Source organism: Natrix helvetica (genome assembly GCF_964273705.1).
Source record: "Natrix helvetica genome assembly, chromosome: 4".
NCBI lineage: Eukaryota > Metazoa > Chordata > Lepidosauria > Squamata > Natricidae > Natrix > Natrix helvetica.
Window position 1 is genome coordinate 64,575,942 of NC_138550.1, and position 23,475 is coordinate 64,599,416.

The following is a 23,475-nucleotide window of genomic DNA, read 5'->3' on the forward strand; positions in this document are numbered from 1 at the left end:
AGGCCTTTCTGAAATACTACTCATATTTTTCTCTCTTTCCAGCAACTTGCAAAAGAGCTACGGCAATGGCATATAAATCTGGATGTAGCAAATGATTTGGCCTTTAAACTTCTTCGGGATTACTCAACTGATGACACCAGCAAAGTACAAATAATGACCAATAATATTAATGATGCATGGGCCACCATTAATAATAGGTAGGACATGATGTTCATTATCATATTTATAAAATGGAATGAAAATCTTGTTTTCATTCAAAAATTCAAGAGAACTCATCAAATAATGATGAAAGATTTAAGAGAACTGTGCATGGTATTTAATTGTTTTGTTGTTTTGTTACCATATATTTCCATAAGATTAGTCTTGAAAAAGTTTCTTCTTTCAAATATATTTTAATCAATGTATTATTTACTAAATTAATTCAAAGACTTGTCATTATTATCTGAGTATTTGAGGTACATCTTATGATTCCCAATTTTGTCACATTACAGTTCTATCCGTATTTGTTCTTCTCTTCCAAAATGTATATTTAGTATGTATATTATAGATTGTAGATTTTCTAAACAATGAACGAGAGGTTTGCCTTAATGAAAACATTTTTCAGAAGGTCAGAAGCTCTACCAGTATTTGTTTTTTCTTATATTGGATAATTATTAAAGCTCTAATATCTCTTTTATCTCATCCTCATTATTTAGTTTCATCATCAATTTAAAAGCTATTTTAAAATATTCTGCAATATTATGAATCATGTTATAAAATATATACAAATATATCTGAACTAAAAAGTGTATTAAAGCAATAAAGTAAAATCATTGTTTTGAATTCTTTCTTCAGTAAGATGCACAATAATTAAATAGGTTTCTCTCTTTTTCTTTCTTTTTTTTAGAATTTTTCATGTGGTTTGTAGCTTACACTCTAAGGCAAAATGAATGTGGTTTTAAATGGCTTTTAACTACAATTAATGCATATGCTTAAAAGACTGTGGTAGAAAATATAATCAGAGGTCCTGCATAGATATGGAAATTATTTCAATTAGCTTTTTTTAACCATATATATATTTAAATTCTGAATAATTTTGCTCTTTTAAACAAACATTTCATATTGTATGTTTAAAAGCAAGCTTCAAATTTTAAATCTTGAATTAAAAAAATAGAATGTTTCCAAATATATTAACGACTTTTGCTGTCTCTTTGAAGGACAAAAAAAAGGCTCTTTACATTTCTGCTGATAATCACAACCATTTAAATCCTTTTAACGAAAAGCACAAGGGAAGAAAAGCTTTGTTTGGCTCATTGCCAGAGTGTCAGCCTCTGCTTTGCTGCTTGCTTTCGGCTGCCATTGAAACGGGGAGGGGGGGAGATAATATGGTATTTGGGAGGGGAAGGTTAAGCACAGGAGTGAATGAAGAAGGGAGCAATTTTCTCACCATCTACTGCGCATGCTGCAGATATGGAATTGCCGCCAAGGCCAACCGTCCGGCATACCAACCTGATGATGGGTTTTGAAGCTGAAGCCCACATGACACCTGTGAGGTGTGCGGATTGGACTGGGGGTTGGGGTTACTAGGGGGAGGGGGTTGGGTCACATATTGATATCTATGATTACACATGCTTTTGCCTCAGATCTTGCTTTGCTAGCTGTTTTCTACTCATAACCAGTAAAAGTACTCTTAATTCTGAAAAATGGAGTTGAGTGGTTTCTTTCTTGGTTACTGATGGAGGCTGCCCTAACATTAAGCAAGATCTCAGTTTCGCATTCAACCCGGAGTTAACACCTTCCAAGGGGAGTGCAATAAAATCTCAAACTTCAAAAGAATGTCCCACCCAGGCAGCGACCAGGAGGAAGACATGGGAGCAACTGCATCCTCTTGCCCTCTGGAAATGGAGCGAATGGTTGGACTACACTTGGAAGAACAATCCATTCGCCCCAGATGGACATTGGGAGTAGGGCAGAAGTATGATCCCGAGGAAACTCCATTTGGGGTCACCACAAGGAGACAGAGGCATCCAGCTGCTGAGTGGCAGGAGGTCAAGGAGGAGAACCTTATGATGTCTCAAGCCATGAAACCCTTCGAAGAGGCTTGGGAGAGGCGACGTTTACATGAGAGTGGTCCTGGAAGAGAAGATCTTCTCCCAGAAACAGAGGAGAGAACTGCAGAGGGTCTGTTCTGCCTGAGAGAGACTGGGGTCGCGGATGGGGGTGATGATCAGGATGAACGAGCCCCAACCCCAGTAGCAGCGGCCGCCAGAGCCATCCCAAGAGGGGGAGGCCCCCCCGCAGATGCCGGATGGCCAAAGTTCCTCCACTTGGAATGAAATTTGGTGGGGAGGCAAAAGATCTAGGATTTTTTCTCATTCAAGTGTGGAATTACATGTGTCAGTTTGGCGAGGATTTGCCTACAGAAGAAGCCAAGGTGAGAATTGTTACTCTAGCATTAGAAGATAAAGCGGCTGCTTGGATGGTTGCTCTGCATAACGTTAATCCCCCCTTACTGAGAGATGACAATAGATTTATGGCTGCCCTGAGGAAACGCTTTGATGATCCACTCACAGAGCGAAAAGCCAGAACTAAATTTAAAACCCTCACCCAGGGAAACAGGCCAGTTGCTGAATATACGCAAGAATTTCATGAATTGTCTGTTTATATGAGGGGTTGGCTTCATGGACGGTTTAAACAAAGATATATACCAGAACTGTGTAAACAGGGGGGCTTCCCGCACTTTGCAGCACTGGTATGAATTGGCAGGGGATGTGGAAATTGATTTGGCCGGAGACAAGTATCGTGATGACAGTGAAAAAGAGAAGGCTACTCCCCCCCCCAAAGCCCTCCAAAGAGTTCCAAAAGGAGGGAAAAGTTGGTCTACTAGCAAACCCCGAGTCATCACCTGTTTCCGTTGTGGAAAGGAGGGGCACATTGCAGTAAACTGCCGCACCAAGATGGGACCAAAACCTAGTACTGGGGGAGAGAGAAAACCAGAAAACAGCCCGGGAAAAGAAGGGAAACTGCCATGAAAGGGGTGGAGCCGACTGCGCAGTTCCATCCCACCCTAAGGGAGGGGGAACCATCCTCCTCATTGGGTGAAAGTGAAACCGAATCCGACGACGAACGTCTGGTAAGTTCCCGATCAGGCCCCATGACTATCCCAGTAGAACTAAAAGTGCCCTCTACTGGAGCGCAAGAAAAAATGCTGGCCCTCTTAGATTCAGGATGCACACGTTGCATCGTTAGTCCTGAGGTGGTGGAAAAACTGGGGCTGAAATTGAAAACTTTAAAAGTTCCCATTGCTTTTTGCCAGCTGGACGGCTCGATAGCTGGGGGGACCCTGCCCATTTTGTAACTGAGCCAACAGACATGTGGATGGGAACTCACCAAGAAACTATAAGTTTTATTGTCGCCCCAGTAATGGATCGGCCTCTCATACTAGGATTACCTTGGTTACGGAAGTGGAACCCACACATCAATTGGCGGAAAGGGTGGTTGCGCATCTGATTCACAATACCTCCTGAGGGTGAGGGGGGGCTCCAAAGCCCATTAACGCTAAACATTACCTAGCAGCCACAGGACAAGAAAAAATTGAGGGGGAGGAGAAAATCCCAAAAGAATATTGGGACCTAAAGGATGTTTTCAGTGAAAAATCCTCTGATAAGTTACCCTCTCACCATGCAACAGATTGCAGTATTGATATTCTCCCAGGGGGGAAACTTCCAAAACCCCAAATCTACTCAATGACCCCCCCCGTGAAATGGACAAATTACGGAAATTTATTGATAAAAATTTACGAAGGGGGTTTATTGAACCTGCCAGGCCCCGAGTGGCTGCTCCAGTGCTGTTTAGAGAAAAAAAGATGGCTCTCTTCGCCTCTGTGTGAATTATAAGAACTTAAATGCCGTGTCTGTACACAATATTTACCCCCTCCCTCTGATGAAGGACATGTTGGCCCATTTGGGTAAAGGGAGGATTTTCACAAAATTGGACTTAAGGGAGGCTTATTACAGAGTCAGGATTAAAAAGGGAGATGAATGGAAAACTGCTTTCAATTGCGCACTTGGTTGTTTTCAATTCCGAGTACTCCCTTTTGGCCTACAGGGGGCACCAGCAGTTTTCATGCAACTAATAAATGAAGCTTTGCATGACCACCTATACAAAGGCGTAATAGTTTATCTCGATGACATCCTTATTTACACGGAAACACGTGAGGAACACGTGATTTTGGTGCGTTCAGTTCTCAAAAAACTCTGCACGGCGGAGCTTTATGCCAAATTGTCTAAATGTGAATTTAATTAGGAAAAAATTGACTACCTTGGTTATTGCATCTCCCACAATGGCATCGAGATGGATCCAGCTAAAGTCCAAGCCGTTACCGATTGGGCACCCCCCCCCGCACCCACAAACAATTGCAGAGTTTCTTGGGATTCGCGAATTTTTATCATCAATTTATTCCATCCTTTGCCAGCATTGCACTACCCATTACAAATCTCCTAAAGTCAAAAGGAGAGGCCAAACCCAAACCGGGAAAGCCATTAAAATGGACTGTGGAATGTCAGGCCACATTCGAAAAACTAAAGTGACTCTTTGCAGCTGAACCTGTTTTGAAAAACCCAGACATGGATGTACCATTTGTCGTTCAAGCTGACGCTAGTGATGTGGCGGTGGGAGCAGTGTTACTTCAAGCAAACACTGCGGGCACCTGCAGCCTTGCGCTTACACCTCCCGAAAACTAACAGAGACGGAGAGGCGATGGGCTATATGGGAAAAGGAAGCTTTTGCAGTCAAGTGGGCTTTGGTGACCTGGCAACATTTCCTTGAGGGAGGTAAACACCCTTTTGAGGTGTGGACTGATCACAAAAATTTGGAAGTGTTAAAGACCCCTTGAAAGCTATCTCCTAAACAAATGCGCTTGGCGCAACATTTCAACCGATTCAATTTCACCCTAAAGTACATCCCTGGAGGGAAGAACTTTATGGCGGATGCATTATCCAGACTTCCACAATACAACAGTTCCAAGTTAAGTGTGATACTTCCAGTCATCCCAGCAAAAAGTCTTGCTGCTCCAATGGTTACCAGAAGCCAAAGCAACTCTAAGTTGGAGGTCACAACAGACCTCATCTGCAAACTCAAGGAAAGCCTTGAGTCCGACTACTGGTTTAAGGAACATTCAGATGAATGCACCATGAAAGATGGACTGGCCTGAATAGGCACTAAACTGTATGTTCCTGCAAGCATGAAGTCTTTGGTGCTACAATGAGCTCATGATTCCCGCATGGCAGGGCATTTTGGGTTTGTGAAAACTCTGCATCTCATCAAAAGACAATTTTGGTGTTCGTCTTTGAAAAAAGACATTGAATCATATGTGGCCAGTTGTCCTGTATGTGCTGCTGCTAAGCGACCTCCAGGGAAGCCCCAAGGTCTGCTGTAGCCCATCCTGAATCCCCATGGAAGGAAATATCAATGGATTTCATTGTCGAATTACCGGAGAGTCAAGGAAATACCGTGGTCTGCGTAGTCACGGACTTGTTCTCTAAACAGGTTCATTTTGTGCCTTGTTCCAAGATCCCTTCAGCTAAGTCCTTAGCTAAATTGTTTATTACACATATATACCGTTTGCATGGGGTGCCGGAGCGCATAATATCAGATAGAGGGCTACAGTTCACCTCCCTCTTCTGGAAGGAGTTTTTGAAGTTGATTGGCTCCGCCCAGGGGTTAAGCTCCGCCCACCATCCTCAGACTAATGGAGCTTGTGAGAGGACTAACTCTGTTTTGGAGCAGTACCTCCAGTATTTTATCAATTATCAGCAAGATAATTGGACTGAACTGTTACCACATGCTGAAGTAGCGTACACAACAACTCTGTGCACAGCAGCACCAGTTTCACCCTGTTTAGACTTGTCTTTGGGTAGGACTTTGTGCCAATCCCAGAATTGCCCCGTGAAAAACCACAAATCTTGTCCCTCTCAGAGTGGAGTGACCAGTTCCAAAAGTTTTGGCCCATAGCCCGAAAGACATTGGAAGCTGCTCATCGAGCACACAAGAAACAAGCTGACAAAAAGAGGGTGAAAGAAAGGGAACACAAGATTGGAGATCAGGTTTTTCTGTCTACCAAATTTCTCCAAACTATCCAAAAGTCGAAGAAATTAGGGCCTAGGTATGTTGGTCCGTTTCCTATTGTGAAAATCATTAATCCTGTTTCTGTACGGTTGGAATTGCTGAAGTATCTCAACCGTATTTACCCCGTGTTTCAGGTTAACCTTTTGAAACCAGTGCACACCTCCTCTGTTCGGGCACCCGTACCGCCGCCTCCTGCCCCTCTTCTCATTGAGGGAGAGCAACATTTTGAGATCAAAGAGATTTTGGATTCCAGGAGACGTAGGAATCAGGTTCAACATCTGGTCTCCTGGAAACATTTTCCCCCATCCCAAGCTGAATGGGTTGATAAGTCCCATGTTAGAGCTCCTAGACTTTTGCGGAAATTCTACTCTACCTATCCTGATAAGCCCTGACTCATATTGCCATACATATGTCTACTCTGTCTTGTTTCTGTTTTCTCTCTACGTTTTTTCCAGGGGTGATGTCCTTTTCTGACAGAGGGCAAGAAGAATTAAGCAATTTATAGTTTTTTCTGATTTAGAAAAAAGTGAGTTTTAGAAAACTCATGAACCAGCTCTGTGTTAGGCTCTAGAAATATAACCTCTGATGTCTTTTAATATTATTAACTACTATTGATAATAGGAATATCAAGCAAGGAATGCCTTCTTAATCTTTTTCCTTGTCTCTGCTTTTCACAGATTGTAAATTCTTAGGTTCCCCTTCAGCTTCCTCCTAAAGGAAGAATATTTCCATTTGCTTTTCCCTTTCTACCACCATAAGGCTAGAAAGTTCAATGGCTGCAGGAATTTTTTTAATATCAAATTAAATAATTCATTATTTCAATTTATATTTTTGCAACTTGAGCATCCATGTCTATATAATTTTAATGGGCTTGGTTATGCTCAAACATGCTAAATATTGATTCCAGTAAATAAACTAGATATATGCTTGGCATTACAAGATACATACCTGGCATTACAAGACAAGATAGAAAGACCTGCACATGGATTAGAGAACAAACAAAAGTATACAATATCATCAAGAGAGTAAAAGAATTGAAATGGAAATGGGCTGGTAACATAGCAAGAAGAACAGTTGGCAGATGGACCAAGGCAGTCTTAGAATGGATTCCATTTGATAAAAATCATTCATGAAAGAGACCTAAAACAAGAAATCGACAAAATCAGCAAGTATTTCCAATTAGCAAAAGAAAGCTCAGTACTGTATTGGTTGGAAACATTCAGAAGATGCCTTCATCCTACAGTGGATAGACAATGGCTAAAATGATGGAGTAAACTAGTTAGAGTTATCCTAGGATTCCAGTTAGGGTTATCACACAACATTTTCCTTTCACGAAGAAATCCTGATAGAATTGAATAAGAGACAAGATGAGACAAGATGATTTGATCTAAAGGTATCACTAGATTCCTAGTACCTTGATATGATCCAAATGAGGAAAATATTGCAATAAAGCATAAACTCAAGATTAAGCTTTTTTTCTTGTTTTAAAAATATCCTTACATTTCTATTTACACAGCAGAACACACTGTATATGGCTAATTCTACTAGGAAATCTAAGTGTAGAATTCCAAATAAAAATCCATGTGGAATAAATGTACTCACTGTAGCATGATTTTAGCATATCTTATTATTGTATCTTATTTCAGCCACTGCCTTTTAGCCAACCATCATTCTATTTCGGCTTTATTCTGACATGCATTGAAGAAATCAAAAAGAAAGCTGAGATTTGTAGAACTTCAAAGGCATGTCACACAGGACTGTACTGTATTATTCTGGTTCTGGATCTGATTAGATTTGGCAAATTATGAATTTAGAAGGTTAGGACATCCTCGATTGCTGAAAAGAAATAAATGTACATTTTAATATTCATGTTAAGTATACTTTTTCTTTCTTTATTCTCACAAAATAAGAGCTGCAATCTTGGCATCCCATGAAATGCCATCGTCCTAATACACCCTTGCTGCAGAGAAATGGCATCAAAAAGTACTGAGATGTAAAGCTGTTAATACGAAGTAGGGTGTTAAGCATCTGTTCTTGCATCTACTGAATAAAGGACAAGTAATATTGGACTTTTCCATTAAATTATAATTCTACTACCTCTTCCATATGGCAATATGCGTCATCAATTATTATAGTAATTATATAACTAATTTCTTTTTATAGCCTGAACTGTTAGGTATCCATCCATTCTTGGTCCTGTAGATTGCAATTGTTTATTGTATCATTCCCCGAATATGAACATTCACGTCATAAGATAGTAACTATGTTCCTCTCTAGATTGGGTTTTAAGAAATGTAGTTGAATTTATGAATGTTATATAACGTTGAATGATTTGATTGGTTTATATTTACAAATTATTGCTGTTAGTTTAACAAATACATATTCTAATCTCACATATTTTAGTCCCGTATGAGTATTGGATGATGCAGTTTGAAAGTAATTTGCTTAATATTGAGTGTCTTAAATATTTTCTCTTATGCAAATTGCAAACTGAAATTCAGAGTAAGAGGGTTTTGAAGAATGCGTAAGTATTCCAAAACATTGTAGAAACTGGAAGTCAATTAACATTTGAAACAGGAAAATATTTTTCCCAGAAAATTACTATGGAAAATGTAAAATTATTTCTATTATGATATATTCCAAATATTATAGATTTAACTAAGAAGAACATATACACACTTAGCATATGACTGATCCAGAGCTACATCAATACTCCAGAACAATAATTTGATTTATATACTAATTCCCGAGTTGCATCTTTAGTAGAAATGTAATTGCAACCAATCTTTATTAAACATCTAATACATTCAATACACATAGATATATTTTAATTAACTACAATTCTCCTTGCATCTGGTGGAAAAGTCCTGGGCTCTCAGAGGAAAGAATTTTATTTTGGCTACAATCCCCCAGCTATCTCTACTTCCCCCCTCCCATTCCTACAGCTCGACTCATCTCCACTGTGGCAGCTCTGAAGGTGGAGGGGGGAAAATGGTTCCAGGACTGATAGTTCCGACTAATGAACTCAAGCAAATCAGAACTCTGAGACTTGGCTTCTTCTCAAAGGTCTTCTTTAATGAGTACATCATATCAGCACAACGTCAAAGGAAAACCAAATATAAATCTTTCTCCCAGTTACAGTATAATTAAACTGGGAAATAACCTCATCCCCAAGTGTCACAGGTCATGTTGGCTAATTGGATTAATTGGTGGGCTCTTCAGGCACTCCTTCCCAACCTTATCTGTTGCCAGTAGAGATGACCTTGGTTCTCATGAGAAAACTCTTTGATGTGTCCAGCTTCCTTCCCCCCTTCTCCCTCTGTGTGGCAACTGAGGAACAGAAAGATGGCTGCGACCAGGTTCAGTTTGAATCTTGGTTGTCAGTCATGTCCTTTGACAGAGGGCTTGGAAGTTTCTATTTTATATTAGCTTTATGAATCTTGAAAGGCAATTTAAATGCGAGTAATTTCACTATGCTCTGCTTCTCATATATTATTACTTGAATTGTGTTACTGGTGCTATTGTTTTAAGAAGGTATATATGGATTCCTTTTTTGGATGTGGAATACTTTATTCCTTTATGCCTAGCTAAGTGGCTCAGTGGCTAAGACACTGAGCTTCTTGATCAGAAAGATCGGCAGTTCAATGGTTTGAATCCCTAGTATACATCTCCTGTGTGAGCAGGGGGTTGGACTAGATGAGCTCCAAGGTCCCTTCCAACTCTGTTACTGTTAAATTCATATGTAGTTATTAGCTACTTTTTAGCCTTTCTCTTGGAGCTTGAGAAATTTGGAATGCATGTATTATGCTGATTATGTTAGGAAACTGTAAGGACTTGTCTCTCCTATCCCCTCAAGAAAGCAGAACTCTTGAAACAAGCAGCATTTCAAATGGAACTTTTATTGGGAGATAGTGATAGTAAAAAGAGTAAGGCAGGATCTGAACTTCCCACTCAAAATAGGTTAAAAACTGTAGAAACCCCTGCCCTCAGTCCAATCTAAGGTGAGCCAATCCATAGGTGTGACGTTGTTGTGGGAATTTCAAACTGAGAAGGTGATAAGAAGTTGTTCTCTGGCACCACTTGCTCGTTCATCTGGAGCTGGGACAAAACAGATGACCCCCAAGCTCCCCCCTCCCCCCTTCCATTCCCAGGAAGGTACATCAAATAAAGGAAAAGCCAGAAATAGGAAAAGGTTATAAAATGTCAACCAGGCCACCTCTCATCAGAATGGCAATGTCCCGGCTATGGGGACTTGACAGAAACAACAATCTGCCATTAGTTTCTTAACAATCAATGAAGATTTTTATTCCCTTACTCAAGGAACTCAGTGCAAGCTATGCTGAAGAATTGTCACCTATTCCATGTAGTGCTTTTGTCATTTAGTACTGTGACATATTAGTGTGTGCATTTTTTAAACCTTCCAGGCAAATATTCTTAGAAAAAGTAAATGAATGCAGAGATTTCCTGATGCAATTTGTCATTATTCCCCTCTGTTGCTAGGTAACTGTAAACTGCAAAATAACCATCATATTAAAAAAAGAATAATACACATGCCTCTAACAAATCTTCAACAGTCTAACAATATCAATCAATCAAGAACTATGTCAGTCAATGTAGGGTCACACATATGATGAATTCCCAGTGCATCACAATATACACAGACATAACAAAATATGAGAGTACTACAATTCAATAAAATTCAATAATGCTGTTGCTTTGACCTGACATTCTCAGTGACATTTGGTGGGATTCAGTGGTGGGATTCAGCTAAATCTGTTGTTAATTTTTTCCGTAGATTGGCGAACCAGTTGTTCCAGCTGGCCCTGCCCGGCACACTGGAGTTGCCATTCGGGGTAGGGAGGCTGCAGAGACATGATTGGGAGCTGAGCTGATCAGCTGGGAGGTGGCAATGGAGTGGCCGCACCATCAGCTGGGAAGCTGATCAGGCAGTTCAGTCAGACCTTCCAATTTCACGAAATCTTTTTTCCCCCGAGAAGTTGGAAGGTCTGACTGAACTTTTTTTTAAAAAAAATTATTACAAACACTTATACACATTGACAAAAACATACACAACACTTACAAATAACATAGGTACTGCACGTTCCTTCTTACAGCAGATATCTATCGGTACATCTTTACAAACACTATTTCCCTCTCAATACATCTCTAAGTAATTTTACACTTATAATCCTATTATTTCTTAATCTTTTGCTTATCAGTCAATGTTTGGTTATTTGTATCAGACAGTCTTTGTTGTTCTTCTACTAATATATAACTTTTCCTACTTTTATAAATCCTACTTTTCCTACATTCTTATCACCAATTCCTACTTCTTCTATAATACAAACTACATTTTCCAAGTTCTTATTTCCTATTTCTATCATCTAAGCACTTATACCATTTTTCCTAAATTAAATAGTACTTTGTTTCCTCCTTTCCTTGAATTTCCTTGGTCAAATTATCCATCTCTGCGCATTCTAAGATCTTCCATATTATCTCATCTTCACTTGGTATGGTGTTGTACTCCCATTTCTGCTGTATACTACTCTGGCCACTTTAATAATATGCAGAATTAGGTATAAAGTCTCTTTATTATATTTTGTTGTGGTTAAGTCTAATACAAATGTCTCCGGTTTCCAGTCTATGTGATCCTCTGTTATAGTTTCCAACCAGTTTTTGATTTTAATCCAGAATTTTTTAGCCACCTCACATGTCCACCATGTATGATAGTACATCCCATATGATTTCTCACATTTCCAACACATTGGGGATAAGTTTGAAGATATTGTTGCAAGTCTCACAGGTGGCAGGCGCCATCTATAAAACATTTTATACTGGTTTTTCTTGTATGCCACAGACACGGTGAATTTCAAATTTATTCCCCAGAATTTTTTCCATCTTTCCAATTCAATGTTATAGCCTAAATTTTGTGCCCATCTTACCATAGTTTCCTTGACAACCTCCTCCTCCATTTTGTATTTCAGCAGAAATTTGTATATTCTCCCAATCACTTTCTTATCCATATTTTGAATTATCTTATCTAGTTCTTGTTGTTCCAGTTGTAGTTCGTATGTTTTAAGGTCACTATTGTATCTGGATTTGATTTGCATGTATGTAAGCCAATCTACCTTTATGCCTTGACCTGTCAATTCTTGTATTGTTTTCAAATTCCCCTGCTCGCTTATTAGGTCTTTATATCTTATTAATTTATCTATGTCAGTAAGTTCGAACTCTTTTTAAATTGGTAGTCACATGTCTTTTGTTGCCCTGCACATAGGAGAACTGAGCTGGAAAGCAGGTTAGTGAGGGAATGGTGGTTGTTCTGGAATGGGGTGGAAGTGGCGATTTTGCATTATGATGGCTCTGGAATGGGGAGGAAGTGAGAATTTTGCATTATCTTTGCTCTGAGTTGGGGGTGGAAGTGAGATTTTGCATTATCTTTGCTCTTGGATGGGTTGGAAGTAAGGATTTTGCATTATCTTTGCTCCGAGATGGGGTGGATGTGAGGATTTTGCATTATGATTGCTTATAAGTAAGTAAGAACCAGTAAAAGAGGAATTGAAAAATCCCTATCTGTAGATCAGTGTTTTTCAGTCTTGGCAAGCTTAAGATTGGCAAACTTCATGCTGCCTTGGGAATTCTGGAAATTGAAGTCCATGTAACTTAAAGCTGCTAAAGTAGAGACACATGGGTCTACACTAGAGTTTAGGATTTTCCTTTCTTGTTTTATTTAGAGTTTGGTGCAATTAAATAAATCAGTTGTAGTTTTCTTTTAACAAATAGTGATTAAAGCGATATGAACCATTACTGAACTTTTTGTGACAAAATGAAATTAAAAGTTGACCTGGGCTTTGATGATTAGATATGGGATTATGGAAATGATGTAGAGAAATGTTAATTTTAGAGTAAGAGTTTGACATATTTTTTACATATCTGTACCAAGGAAAGTTGGAAGTTATTCTTTTTTGGTTTTCCTTCTTTTCCTCTTTCTTACACTTTCACTCTTTTTCTTTCTTGAACCTTTTCTTTTTTCAAATTTCTTTTTTTTAATTTGTTTATTCCATAGCTTTGTATTTGTATGAAGGATCAAATACTCAGCCATTATAATTCTACATTCTTTGTTTACAGAAACTATATCAAAATTTGGAATGAAATCCACTGGGAACCATCTCATATAAGCCAGGCTATGAATCCCTCTAACTAAAAAGTATCAATAGAAGAGAATATTTGTAGCTCAACGTTGAACTGGTGGAGTTCTTGGTGCTTTTTGAGCTTGATGGTTTTCTTGCAGATGTTTCATTACCAAACTAGGTAATATCATCAGTACTAGAAGGGAGTGGAGTTTGCTCTTATTTTCACATACTAGTGGCTTACCCTGTCAGTGTTGATTAGTTGCTGATATTTCTTCATAAGCAAACAAAAGTGTACTTTCTGTGCAGTTCACACCCTTTGCTCGCTGGATTGGGATATCACAAAGGAAAGCCCACATTTTGTAATTAACCCCAATGCCCCATTTTGACTGTCAGAGTGCTGCAGGAGATTGAGTGGTGTCACACCCCTTGGCCATGCCCACTCCACCAGTCATTAGGGCAGAGAACCGGTTGTTAAATTATTTGAATCCCACCACTGGTATCTGGCCTTTATAAGGCAAGATATTTGATATCAATGCACTCCAACTCATAGAAGACAGGCTATTACTTCCTTTGTTTATAAACTGATTTTAAAAAGTGTTTCTCAATCTTAGCAACTTATTGATTTAGGGTGTTCTGGGAACTAAAAGTTGATGGATGTGTAGCTGGCTGACAAACCGTACTCAATGAGTAGTCCTTAAGGATACTACATCCACATGGAGACAAGTAAGCAGTGGAGTACCACAAGGCTCAGTCTTAGGCCCAGTACTCTTCAATATATTGGATTGGATTGGATTTATTGGATTTATATGCCGCCCTTCTCCCAAAGGACTCAGGGCGGCGTACAACATTAAAAAACACATATACCACATATTCATGAATGACTTAGATGAGGGAATAGAAGGGGAACTCATCAAATTTTCAGGTGACACTAAACTGACAGCAATAGCCAAGACCCCTGAAGACAAGCTCAGGATCCAAAAAGATATTGACAAACTTGAACATTGGGCCCTACCAACCAAAATAAATTTTAATATGGAGAAAAGCACATTAAGAAAAGTTTTACATTTAGACAGGAAATCTATTTTTTATATATATACACACACACACACATACATACATATATACATACATACATACATACATACATACATACATACATACATATATATATATAGAGAGAGAGACCAAAGCAGTGCAAACAATAACTGTCTCTTTGTTTTTTGAAATGTGAGGGGAAAGCAGATATCAGATGTCACAAACCTACCCCACCTTCTCAGGCAAAAGCTCAAGGTTTCAACTTAGCAGGAAAAAATGGTTAAAATGAACAGACAAACTGCACCCTCACCCTTTCCTGCTTCTCTCTTCTTACCCAAGACTGGTCCTTGGGTAAAAGTAAAGTAACAAACTGGAAAAATGTTAAAGGACTACACATAAATTTCACCCTTCTTTTTCTATTCAGCGTTTTTCTAACAAAATAGTTCTCTCTCTCTCTCTCTCTCTCTCTCTCTCTCTCTCTCTCTCTCTCTCTCTCTCTCTCTCTCTCTCTCCCTCCCTCCCTCCCTCCCTCCCCCCTCCAGTAAATTATTGCATTTTGCCATAAATTCCTCTCCCAAAAGGATTTTTTCTTCTTCCCTGGGACCTTTCTTTTCCATTTCCTTGTAAACACTTGCTATTGCCTTTCCACTTACTTCACAACAACAAAACTCTGCAACTTATTGTTTCTTTGGAACAAAGGGAATCAAAGAATTAGCCCATTTCAGTCTGGGTGTAAATACACAGGCATTCATATTAACTTTTTTACCATCAACATACCCACACATTTGTCCTCCAATCAGATTGCTTGTGTAAACAATTTCACATACAAAAATTTCTTTTTATGCTTTCTCCAGGCAAACCAATCAATATAATTATTTCAGGGAGCTTTTCACAAGCAAATGAGCTCCATTTTCCAAATCTTTTTTAAAAATAACTTTTTGTGTATTGTTATTAGAGTCTCATCCTCACTCCAGGTGTTGGAAATGGTTGCACAGAGACACATGTACACACACATACCATTAAACAATATTTCCAGAACTTTGGAGGTTTTGTCCCTTTAAATTTCCATCTTTTCTTTCCTTGGGCAACCTGTGGCTTGTTCTCCAAGCAGTGGACAGACTCAAGAAATTATTCAATAAAAAATGTGATTGGGGGCCAGTGGTAAAAGTCAAATATTTTTACTACCGGTTCTGGGGGCATGGCTTAGTGGGCATGGTGTGGCTTGATGGTGTGGCTTGGTGAGCATGGCAGGAGAAGGATACTGCAAAATCTCCATTCCCACCCCACTCTGGGGCCAGCCAGAAGTGGCATTTGCTGGTTCTCCAAAATATCTGCTACTGGTTCGCCGAACTACTCAAAATTTCCGCTACTGGTTCTCCAGAACCTGTCAGAACCTGCTGGATTTCACCCCTGTTGGGGGCCCTAACCACTGCCTACCTGTTTCCCACTGCTTTAAGTCCAAGCTGAGTAGCCCACTTAATTTGCCAGCTGGCAAACGTGTCACAATTTTTGTTTGGTTTGGTTTTGAGCTACAGATGCCCAATTTGGGCTATACACAGGTAAAGGTTTTTTCCGCCCCAATTCAATCCCATTCTATTCTATCTGCCATTGTTGTATTTCCTTCTGCAAATGTGGATATAATTTCTCTCTTATTTCTCTATCAGATCTTTTTACTGGGGCCTCTCAGACATCATGATTTGAAATGTTCATCCCCGGGGCTATTACCTGCAGATTATATGGAGGAGATAAACTGTCCCATAAACTAATTATATGAAGGGTCCCATTGGGGTTCCATATTGTTAGATAGGGCAATGAGAAGGCAGACTCAGGCTTAATGCAACAACAGCTCTTTATTACAACAGTCAAGTATGTACAATCCAGCAACTGTTCGGTCTGAGAGCTCTCCTTTTATAGGGAGCTGTCAGACCTCTTAGCCAATCAGATTAAACCTCTGTTCCCGCCGGAACAGAGGACCAGAGAGGAAACCATGGTAGCTAGTGTTAATATCTAACTAATATCATTTTTAATATCATTAATATTATAATATCATTATAATTATAATATCATTATAATAATAGTAGTTAGTGTTAATATCTATCTAATATCATTTTTCTTCTCTTTGATCATGAATATACTACCTGGGATCCAGCAGGCAGCATGTTCTTATTTTTCAGTTGTATGATTTCTATTATTAACATATATGTTCAACACCTGACACAACCAATCTACAAAACTTCCATATTTAGGCCAAAAAACACTAGTGCACTTAAAGGGATTTCTTGGCCACTCAAAATAACAATACTGGATCATTTTTTCTTTACTCTTAGTCTTGGTTTTGCTGTTGTGCTTCCAGTTCTTCAACATTGTGCCCAATGGACTATCTGACAGAATGTTGAAAAATTCCATCTTTTCCCCACAGCACTTCTTACCTGCCCTGTTTCTCATGTTACAGATGACAATCACTCTAACCAAACTATCTGCTCCACCCTTCTCCAGCCGTTCCCTTTGTGGGAAGATGGAACCACAAATCCAGACTCAATACTCATTTCATACTCAGAGTACATCTCTTACGTCCTGTCAATCTTGGTCTCTCATACACAGAGCCTATCCAATTGCCAATTTTCTTACCTTGGCCTGTGCACAGAGTTGCCCAATTGCAGCGCTTAGTGTCCACTGTTGTGGTTCACAGGACTCTCTTTAATTTTCTCTTTAATCTTCATATCAAGTTCCACAGGCATATGAGACTTGCCAAGCAAGGAGACATAGGAATGTTGAACTTAATGGACATGTCTTCCCAGTCAGAACTTTGATGCAGGCTGATTCCTCAAAGAACAGCTTTATTAGGAGATATCATCTTGGCACAAGTGGTGGAAAGCCAGCTATGAATGTTCCTGTTATTTCCACCACATTAAAAAGTAAATATTTCCTGTCTTCTCAAAACAATAAATCACATTGTCCAATCTGAATACTGGCTGGTTGCCTGGTTATGTCTCTCCTCCTCTAGCCAGCCAATCATTGGAATGTCTCTGACTCACCAGAAAACTATGTTGTTTTGGCTGCAAACTCCATCTAGCTCTACCTCTCTTCAGCTCCAAGCTGTGTCAACCTGAAGCCATGTGAAAAGAAACCCCGATAGGGGGGAAAACCCCACAGAAAAGAAAATGGCTGCAGCCAAGTCAGCTTCACGTTTTACAGTTCCAACAGCAAGAGATAGGTATTGAAGCAGAGGAAATATGTTAGATTCGGGCAACGAGAGAACAGACTCCAGACGATAGTGACAACAACAGCTCTTTATTTAGTAGTAGTAGTGATCCAGCTTGCTATGGGGTCGAGTAGCTCCCCTTTTATAGGGATCTGGCAAACCTCCCGTCCAATCAGAACAACCCCTTGTTCCCGCCCTAGTGGCGGACCTGAGTGGAGACTTACAGCGGTTTATGCTAATATCTAACACCCCTCCCCTCTTAGATGGAGTGTTCCGGTTAGTGTCAAAGTCCTGTAAGTATGCCGGTTTCTGCCTTACTCGGGTGGACCTTCGAAGTTCGGGTTGTGTTGGAGCGGGCGTGAGATCGGCGTGTTCCTCTTGTTCTGTTGCGCTGGCAGGGGATGGTAGGTCCCCCTCGCTGGGAGGCTGCTCCGCTCTATCGTTGATCTCAGGTTCCACCCCAGGCTCCGTGGTGCCGTAGTCGTCTGTGTTCGGATATTCGGGTTGTTGTATTGGCTGACTTTCCGACGGAATGAAGTCTTCATTTGCTGATCGTAGGTTGGAGTGCGTTAGGCGCCCCCGGAGTTGGTCTATGTGCCTTTTCCAGTTTCTACCGTCCTCTAGTTCCAACAAATATGATCGAGGACCCGTGATACCAATTACCTTTGCCGGAATCCACAGCGTCCCCCCTGCATAGTTGTGGGCGTATACTGAATCCCCTATGCTAAAGTTCCAAATTTTGCTTGTGGAGTCTGGGGGCGATGTGGCAGAGTAATTTGGGTGAAGCCGGTCCAGGTGAGACGTTAAACGGCGACCCATGAGTTCAGCGGGGCTCCTTCCCGTCGTGGCACTAGGGGTAATGTGTTGGATTAGTAAGTAATGGTTGATTCGTGTTTGCCAATCACCTGGGCCCATCCTAGCGAGGGCCTCTTTTGCAGATCGCACCATTCTCTCCGCCTGTCCGTTCGATGCCGGATGGAATGGCGCGACGAGGGCATGCCGAATTCCCTGACTCGCTAAATATGTTTCAAATTGCATGGCCGTGAATTGGGGCCCGTTATCGGAAACCAGGAGGTTGGGCATGCCGTGAGTGGCGAAAAGCCGCCGTAGTACCTTGATGACTGCCTCTGCCGTGATTGAAGTCATCAGGACTACTTCCAACCATTTAGAGTATGCGTCCACAACTATTAGAAATGTTTGACCTTGCACTGGCCCTGCGAAATCGATGTGTATTCGCGACCAGGGTGCTTTAGGTTTGTCCCATTCCGTAGCGGGCGCTTCAGGGGGGGCCGGTCTGGACTCTTGGCACAGATCACAAGTGGCTACCCATTCCTCTATCTCCTTGTCCATGTTTGGCCACCAAATGTAACTCCTAGCTAATGCTTTCATCCTTACGATCCCTGGATGCCCAACATATAAAGCCTCTAATACATTTCTCCGCAATGTGTATGGTACAACAACTCGATCCCCCCACAATAAACAACCTTGTAAAACCAACAGTTCGTCACGCTTAGACCAAAACAGTTTGAATTCGGGTCCCACATTCCCTTTGGGCCACCCCCTCCATACCCAAGTTTGTACTTGTCTGATTACGTTGTCCTTAGCAGAAAACCTAGCAACGTCCACAGAAGAAACTGGCCCTGAGTCCAAACAGTCAATCAAAAGGACCGGTATTTCAGGAGTGGGGTCTGTTAACAGTTCTGGTAGCGGGCAACGGCTGAGTGTGTCTGCATGCCCTAATGTGGAACCCGGTCGATGTATCAGTTTGTAGGAATACGCAGCCAGGAAAACAGTCCACCTGGTCATGTGCGGGGAGAGTGAGACCGGTGTGGGGCGGTTTCCCGCCAGAAGACCCAGCAGTGGTTTGTGGTCTGTTATCAGTTCGAAATCGTGGCCGTAGAGATATTCGTGAAAACGCTTGACTCCAGCCACAGCGGCTAACGGTTCCCTGTCCATTTGGCTGTAGTTTCGTTCCGACGACGACAAAGTCCTTGAGTAGAACGCGATGGGGGCTTCGTTACCGTTTGGCATTCTGTGGCTGAGTACTGCGCCGACACCGAAAGGTGATGCATCGCAGGTCAATACCAGTGGTAGAGTTTGGCTGTACTAGATGAGTAGAGAGTCGGTCGTGAGCAGGCGCTTGACTGCGGCGAAGGCGGCCGCCTCGGAACGTCCCCAGGTCCATTTCGCATTCTTGGCTAGGAGTCGGTGTAGCGGCTCAGCGACGGTAGCTTTCTGTCTTAGAAAAACGCTGTAGAAGTTATGAAGTCCGAGGAATGCCTGCAACTCGGTCTGATTTCGTGGTGTGGGGGCATCCTGGATCGCCTTAATTTTCTTCGATGTTGGGTGTATACCCAGTCCATCGATTTTATAACCCAGGAATTCTACGCTAGGAACGTTAATTTGGCATTTTTCCTTTTTTAGGCGGAGACCCTTTTCTCTAATTCTGGCCAAAACAGTTCTGACACGTTTTAATAGTTGCTCCTCGTTTGCAGCCGACACCAAGATGTCGTCAAAATATGGGACGACTCCTGGTATGCCCTGCAAAAGCCGTTCCATGACGCTTTGGAACAGACCTGGAGCGATGCTTACGCCGAATTGTAACCGGTTGCATTTAAAAGCCCCCCTGTGCGTCACTATAGTTTGGGCCTCCGCCGTGGCGCTATCCACAGGCAGCTGCTGATACGCTTGTGCCATGTCTAATTTCGCAAAGATTTTTCCTGGCCCCAACGAGTGCAATAGGTGTTGGACTACGGGCACAGGATACGCGCTTTGTTGTAGGGCGACATTAATTGTGCATTTATAGTCCGCGCAGATGCGGACTGACCCGTCTGGCTTAACTGGGGTCACGATTGGGGTTTCCCAGCGCACGTGATCCACCGGTTCAAGGATCCCTTGCTCTACGAGCTTATCGATTTCTTTGTCAATCTTGGGACAGAGGGCAAAAGGCACTCTTCTAGGTTTGAGTCGGATTGGCGCCACTTTTGGATCCAAATTGAATGATATTGGCTTTCCCACATACTTACCAAGGCCGGGGCTGAACACATCCTCGAACTTCTTAAAAATTTCCTCAGCGCTGCTGTTCTCCACGGCGTTGATTCCGGTGACTTCTAGCCCCAGGGCTTCGAACCAATCCAGTCCCAGGAGGCTCTGTAATGGCGCGCTGGCAACGGTCACAGGCAGCTGGGCTATGATGTCTTTGAACTGGACCCGAAACGTGCCTTGACCCACGATGGGGACCCTGTTCCCCTGGTAGTCTCGTAGCAGGATGTCTGGTGTTCGCAGTTGGCGCTTCTTAAGGCTCGGAATTGCCTTTTTCATGGATGACCACGAGATGATTGTCAGGGACGATCCCGTGTCGACTTCAAGCTCGCAAGGGGAGTCCTCCAGGAGGACAGTGAGTTTCAGCTTTTTAGGCCGCATTGTGCGGACCTGACCTATCGTTGTGAGATAGGTTCTCATTGGTTCTCTCTGGGAATACTCTCTCTCGGCTCCCTGGGAATACTCTCTCTCAGCTCTCTGGGAATACGCCCTTTCAGCTCTTTGGGGATACTCTCTCTCGGCTGACTCCCTTGGTTCTCTCTCTGGGCGCCCTATGTTTTTTCGCCAAGCCCCTGGGTTGGGGTTCTGCCGGCAATACCTCGGAGGCTGCCATTGTGTGGCAGGGAATTCGCTCCGGCACACTCTTGCGATGTGCCCCAGTTTGTCGCAATGCGAGCAAACAACGTTTCTGAAACGGCAGATAGACCGAGGGTGGTTCCCTCCGCAACTTGCGCAGGGTGGCAGACGGAATTCAGGTTTCCCCGCCGGTCTTGTGTGACTGCTCCGCATGCGATGACTGTCTTCGTATTCGCTGTCCTCAGTCTCTTGATCGGCGGCCTCATAATGCACTCTGGCTTGTCTGGCTCAGGTCTGGATCGCGCTGTACCCGCGTTGTATTGTTTCGGAAGATCTGTCCGCTGATTCAGAAGCTCTCGGCTCGTCTAGCGCAATTTGCAGGCTTAGGTTGGGTTTGGCCAACAATCGTTTTTCTAACGAAATGTCTTTTAACCCGCATATGAGGCGTGCCAGGATTTGCTCGTCCAGGTCCCTGAACTCGCAATGCGTTGCTGCTTTTCGAAGTGCTGCAATGTACTGGTTGATGGATTCTCCTGCCTTCTGGTTCCTCGTGTTGAATTCCTGGCAGCGAACGTGGCGGGAAGGTTTTGGCGCGTAATGTGTTTGCAGCGTCTGTTGCAGTGCCGTCCATGTTACCGCCTGGATGGGGGTTGGCTCCGAGAGATCCCTGGCCGTCTCGACCTCTCGACCGCAGTAGCTCAGGAACATATTCTTTTTCCGGGAGTCCGGTACTCCCTTGAGATCGTTTGCCTCGAGGAAGCATTCGAACCTCAGCATGTAGGATTCCCAATGCTCGGCGATTGGGTCGTATGGAGTTGGTGGAGCGTGCATCGACATCTTGTCTGCGTTCGAATTTGCCGCGCTGAGATGGCTGCCGGAATTTCTGCAGAATTCCGGGCTGGATCGGATCCGTAGATTCTGGAGGTAGCTTCTTCGTCCTATCTGTCTCTCGATCCCACCTTCGTCGCCAATGTTAGATTCGGGCAACGAGAGAACAGACTCCAGACGATAGTGACAACAACAGCTCTTTATTTAGTAGTAGTAGTGATCCAGCTTGCTATGGGGTCGAGTAGCTCCCCTTTTATAGGGATCTGGCAAACCTCCCGTCCAATCAGAACAACCCCTTGTTCCCGCCCTAGTGGCGGACCTGAGTGGAGACTTACAGCGGTTTATGCTAATATCTAACAAAATACTTAGATTAAATTAGTGTGCTGTAAAAAGATATAAGATCCCAAGGGAGAAACATGAAAGATTTACCAAAAAGCCAATAAGAGTTGACATTTTTAAAAGGGAAAGAGATGGTGGATAGATATGGGATACTTCTTAATATGGTGGCTATTTTATTAAGAGTTTATTTTAAGAAAGAGGTAAAAAGTAGAAGTACGGTAAATAGTATTATGTCTACTGATATATATAGTAGAATGTAGTCTAATTATAATGTATACACAAATGCTAGAAGTTTAAAGATTATGACTATGTATATCTAAATAGTATCATAATTATTAGTATTGTGTATAAAGCAGTGGTTCCCAACTTTTTTTGGCCATGCCCTACCTAAACATCTCTAAAATCTTGATTTCCCCCTCCCCCCACTGTGACAAATAATTCTTACTATTCAAAAAGTGAACTCCTACTCATATGGAGGAAGCCTAAAAGGCCATTAACTTGGTTTATACAAGGTTCCAAAGAACATGGAATCCATGAAAGAGAAAAATAAAAAAGTGAAAGACAGTAGAAATACTGAGGAACTTAAAAAATAATAGTATGAAGGGATATGAAAAAACAGCAAATAAAGTTTCAAAATATATAATAGAGAACTGAAATGCATAAATATAAAATAATTTTAATGAAAACTTTTTTCTATAATACTTCGATATATTAATTACTATAGATGTTAAAATAAAGGTACCTAACAAATTCAAAATGCAATTTGAGATCCCTTTGGAAGGAGAGATAATTAAAAATTTGGACTGTGCAGAAATGAATAGGTTAACTCTGAGAATAAAGGATAAAGAGGAATCAGTGTACTTCAAGGCATGGGGAGGATTTTATGATTGGTTAGAGAAAGAATATGAATAAGATAGAAAAGAAAGCAAGAGAGAGAAATAGAAACCCAGATGACACACTATTAAATGAAAGAGTGGGAAACTAGAAAAGTAATAAAATACTAATACATAAGTATATGTTCAAAGAATGAGACAAAGTTAAAAAACAGATGGGAAAATATAACGAGGAAAAGGGAATGTAAAATGGCAAATATAAAATTAGAACCGGGTTTGCTGGAATACCATCCCAAAAATACACCAGACGTAAGAGGAAAATAGACAATAGCCACAACAATACAAGAGGAAAAGAAGAGAAGAAGAGGAGAGGAGAAGAGAG

General features: G+C 41.5%; 1 protein-coding gene across 2 annotated transcripts in view; it reads left to right on the forward strand.

The window, feature by feature from the left end:
• DMD (dystrophin) overlaps positions 1-23,475 on the forward strand; it is a 1,188,090-nt gene that overhangs the window by 797,558 nt on the left and 367,057 nt on the right. For both annotated transcript variants that reach the window (XM_081951523.1, XM_081951524.1), the window contains exon 53: positions 43-197. In XM_081951523.1, coding sequence (XP_081807649.1) covers positions 43-197 — 155 coding nt within the window. The remainder of the gene's footprint in view (positions 1-42; positions 198-23,475) is intronic.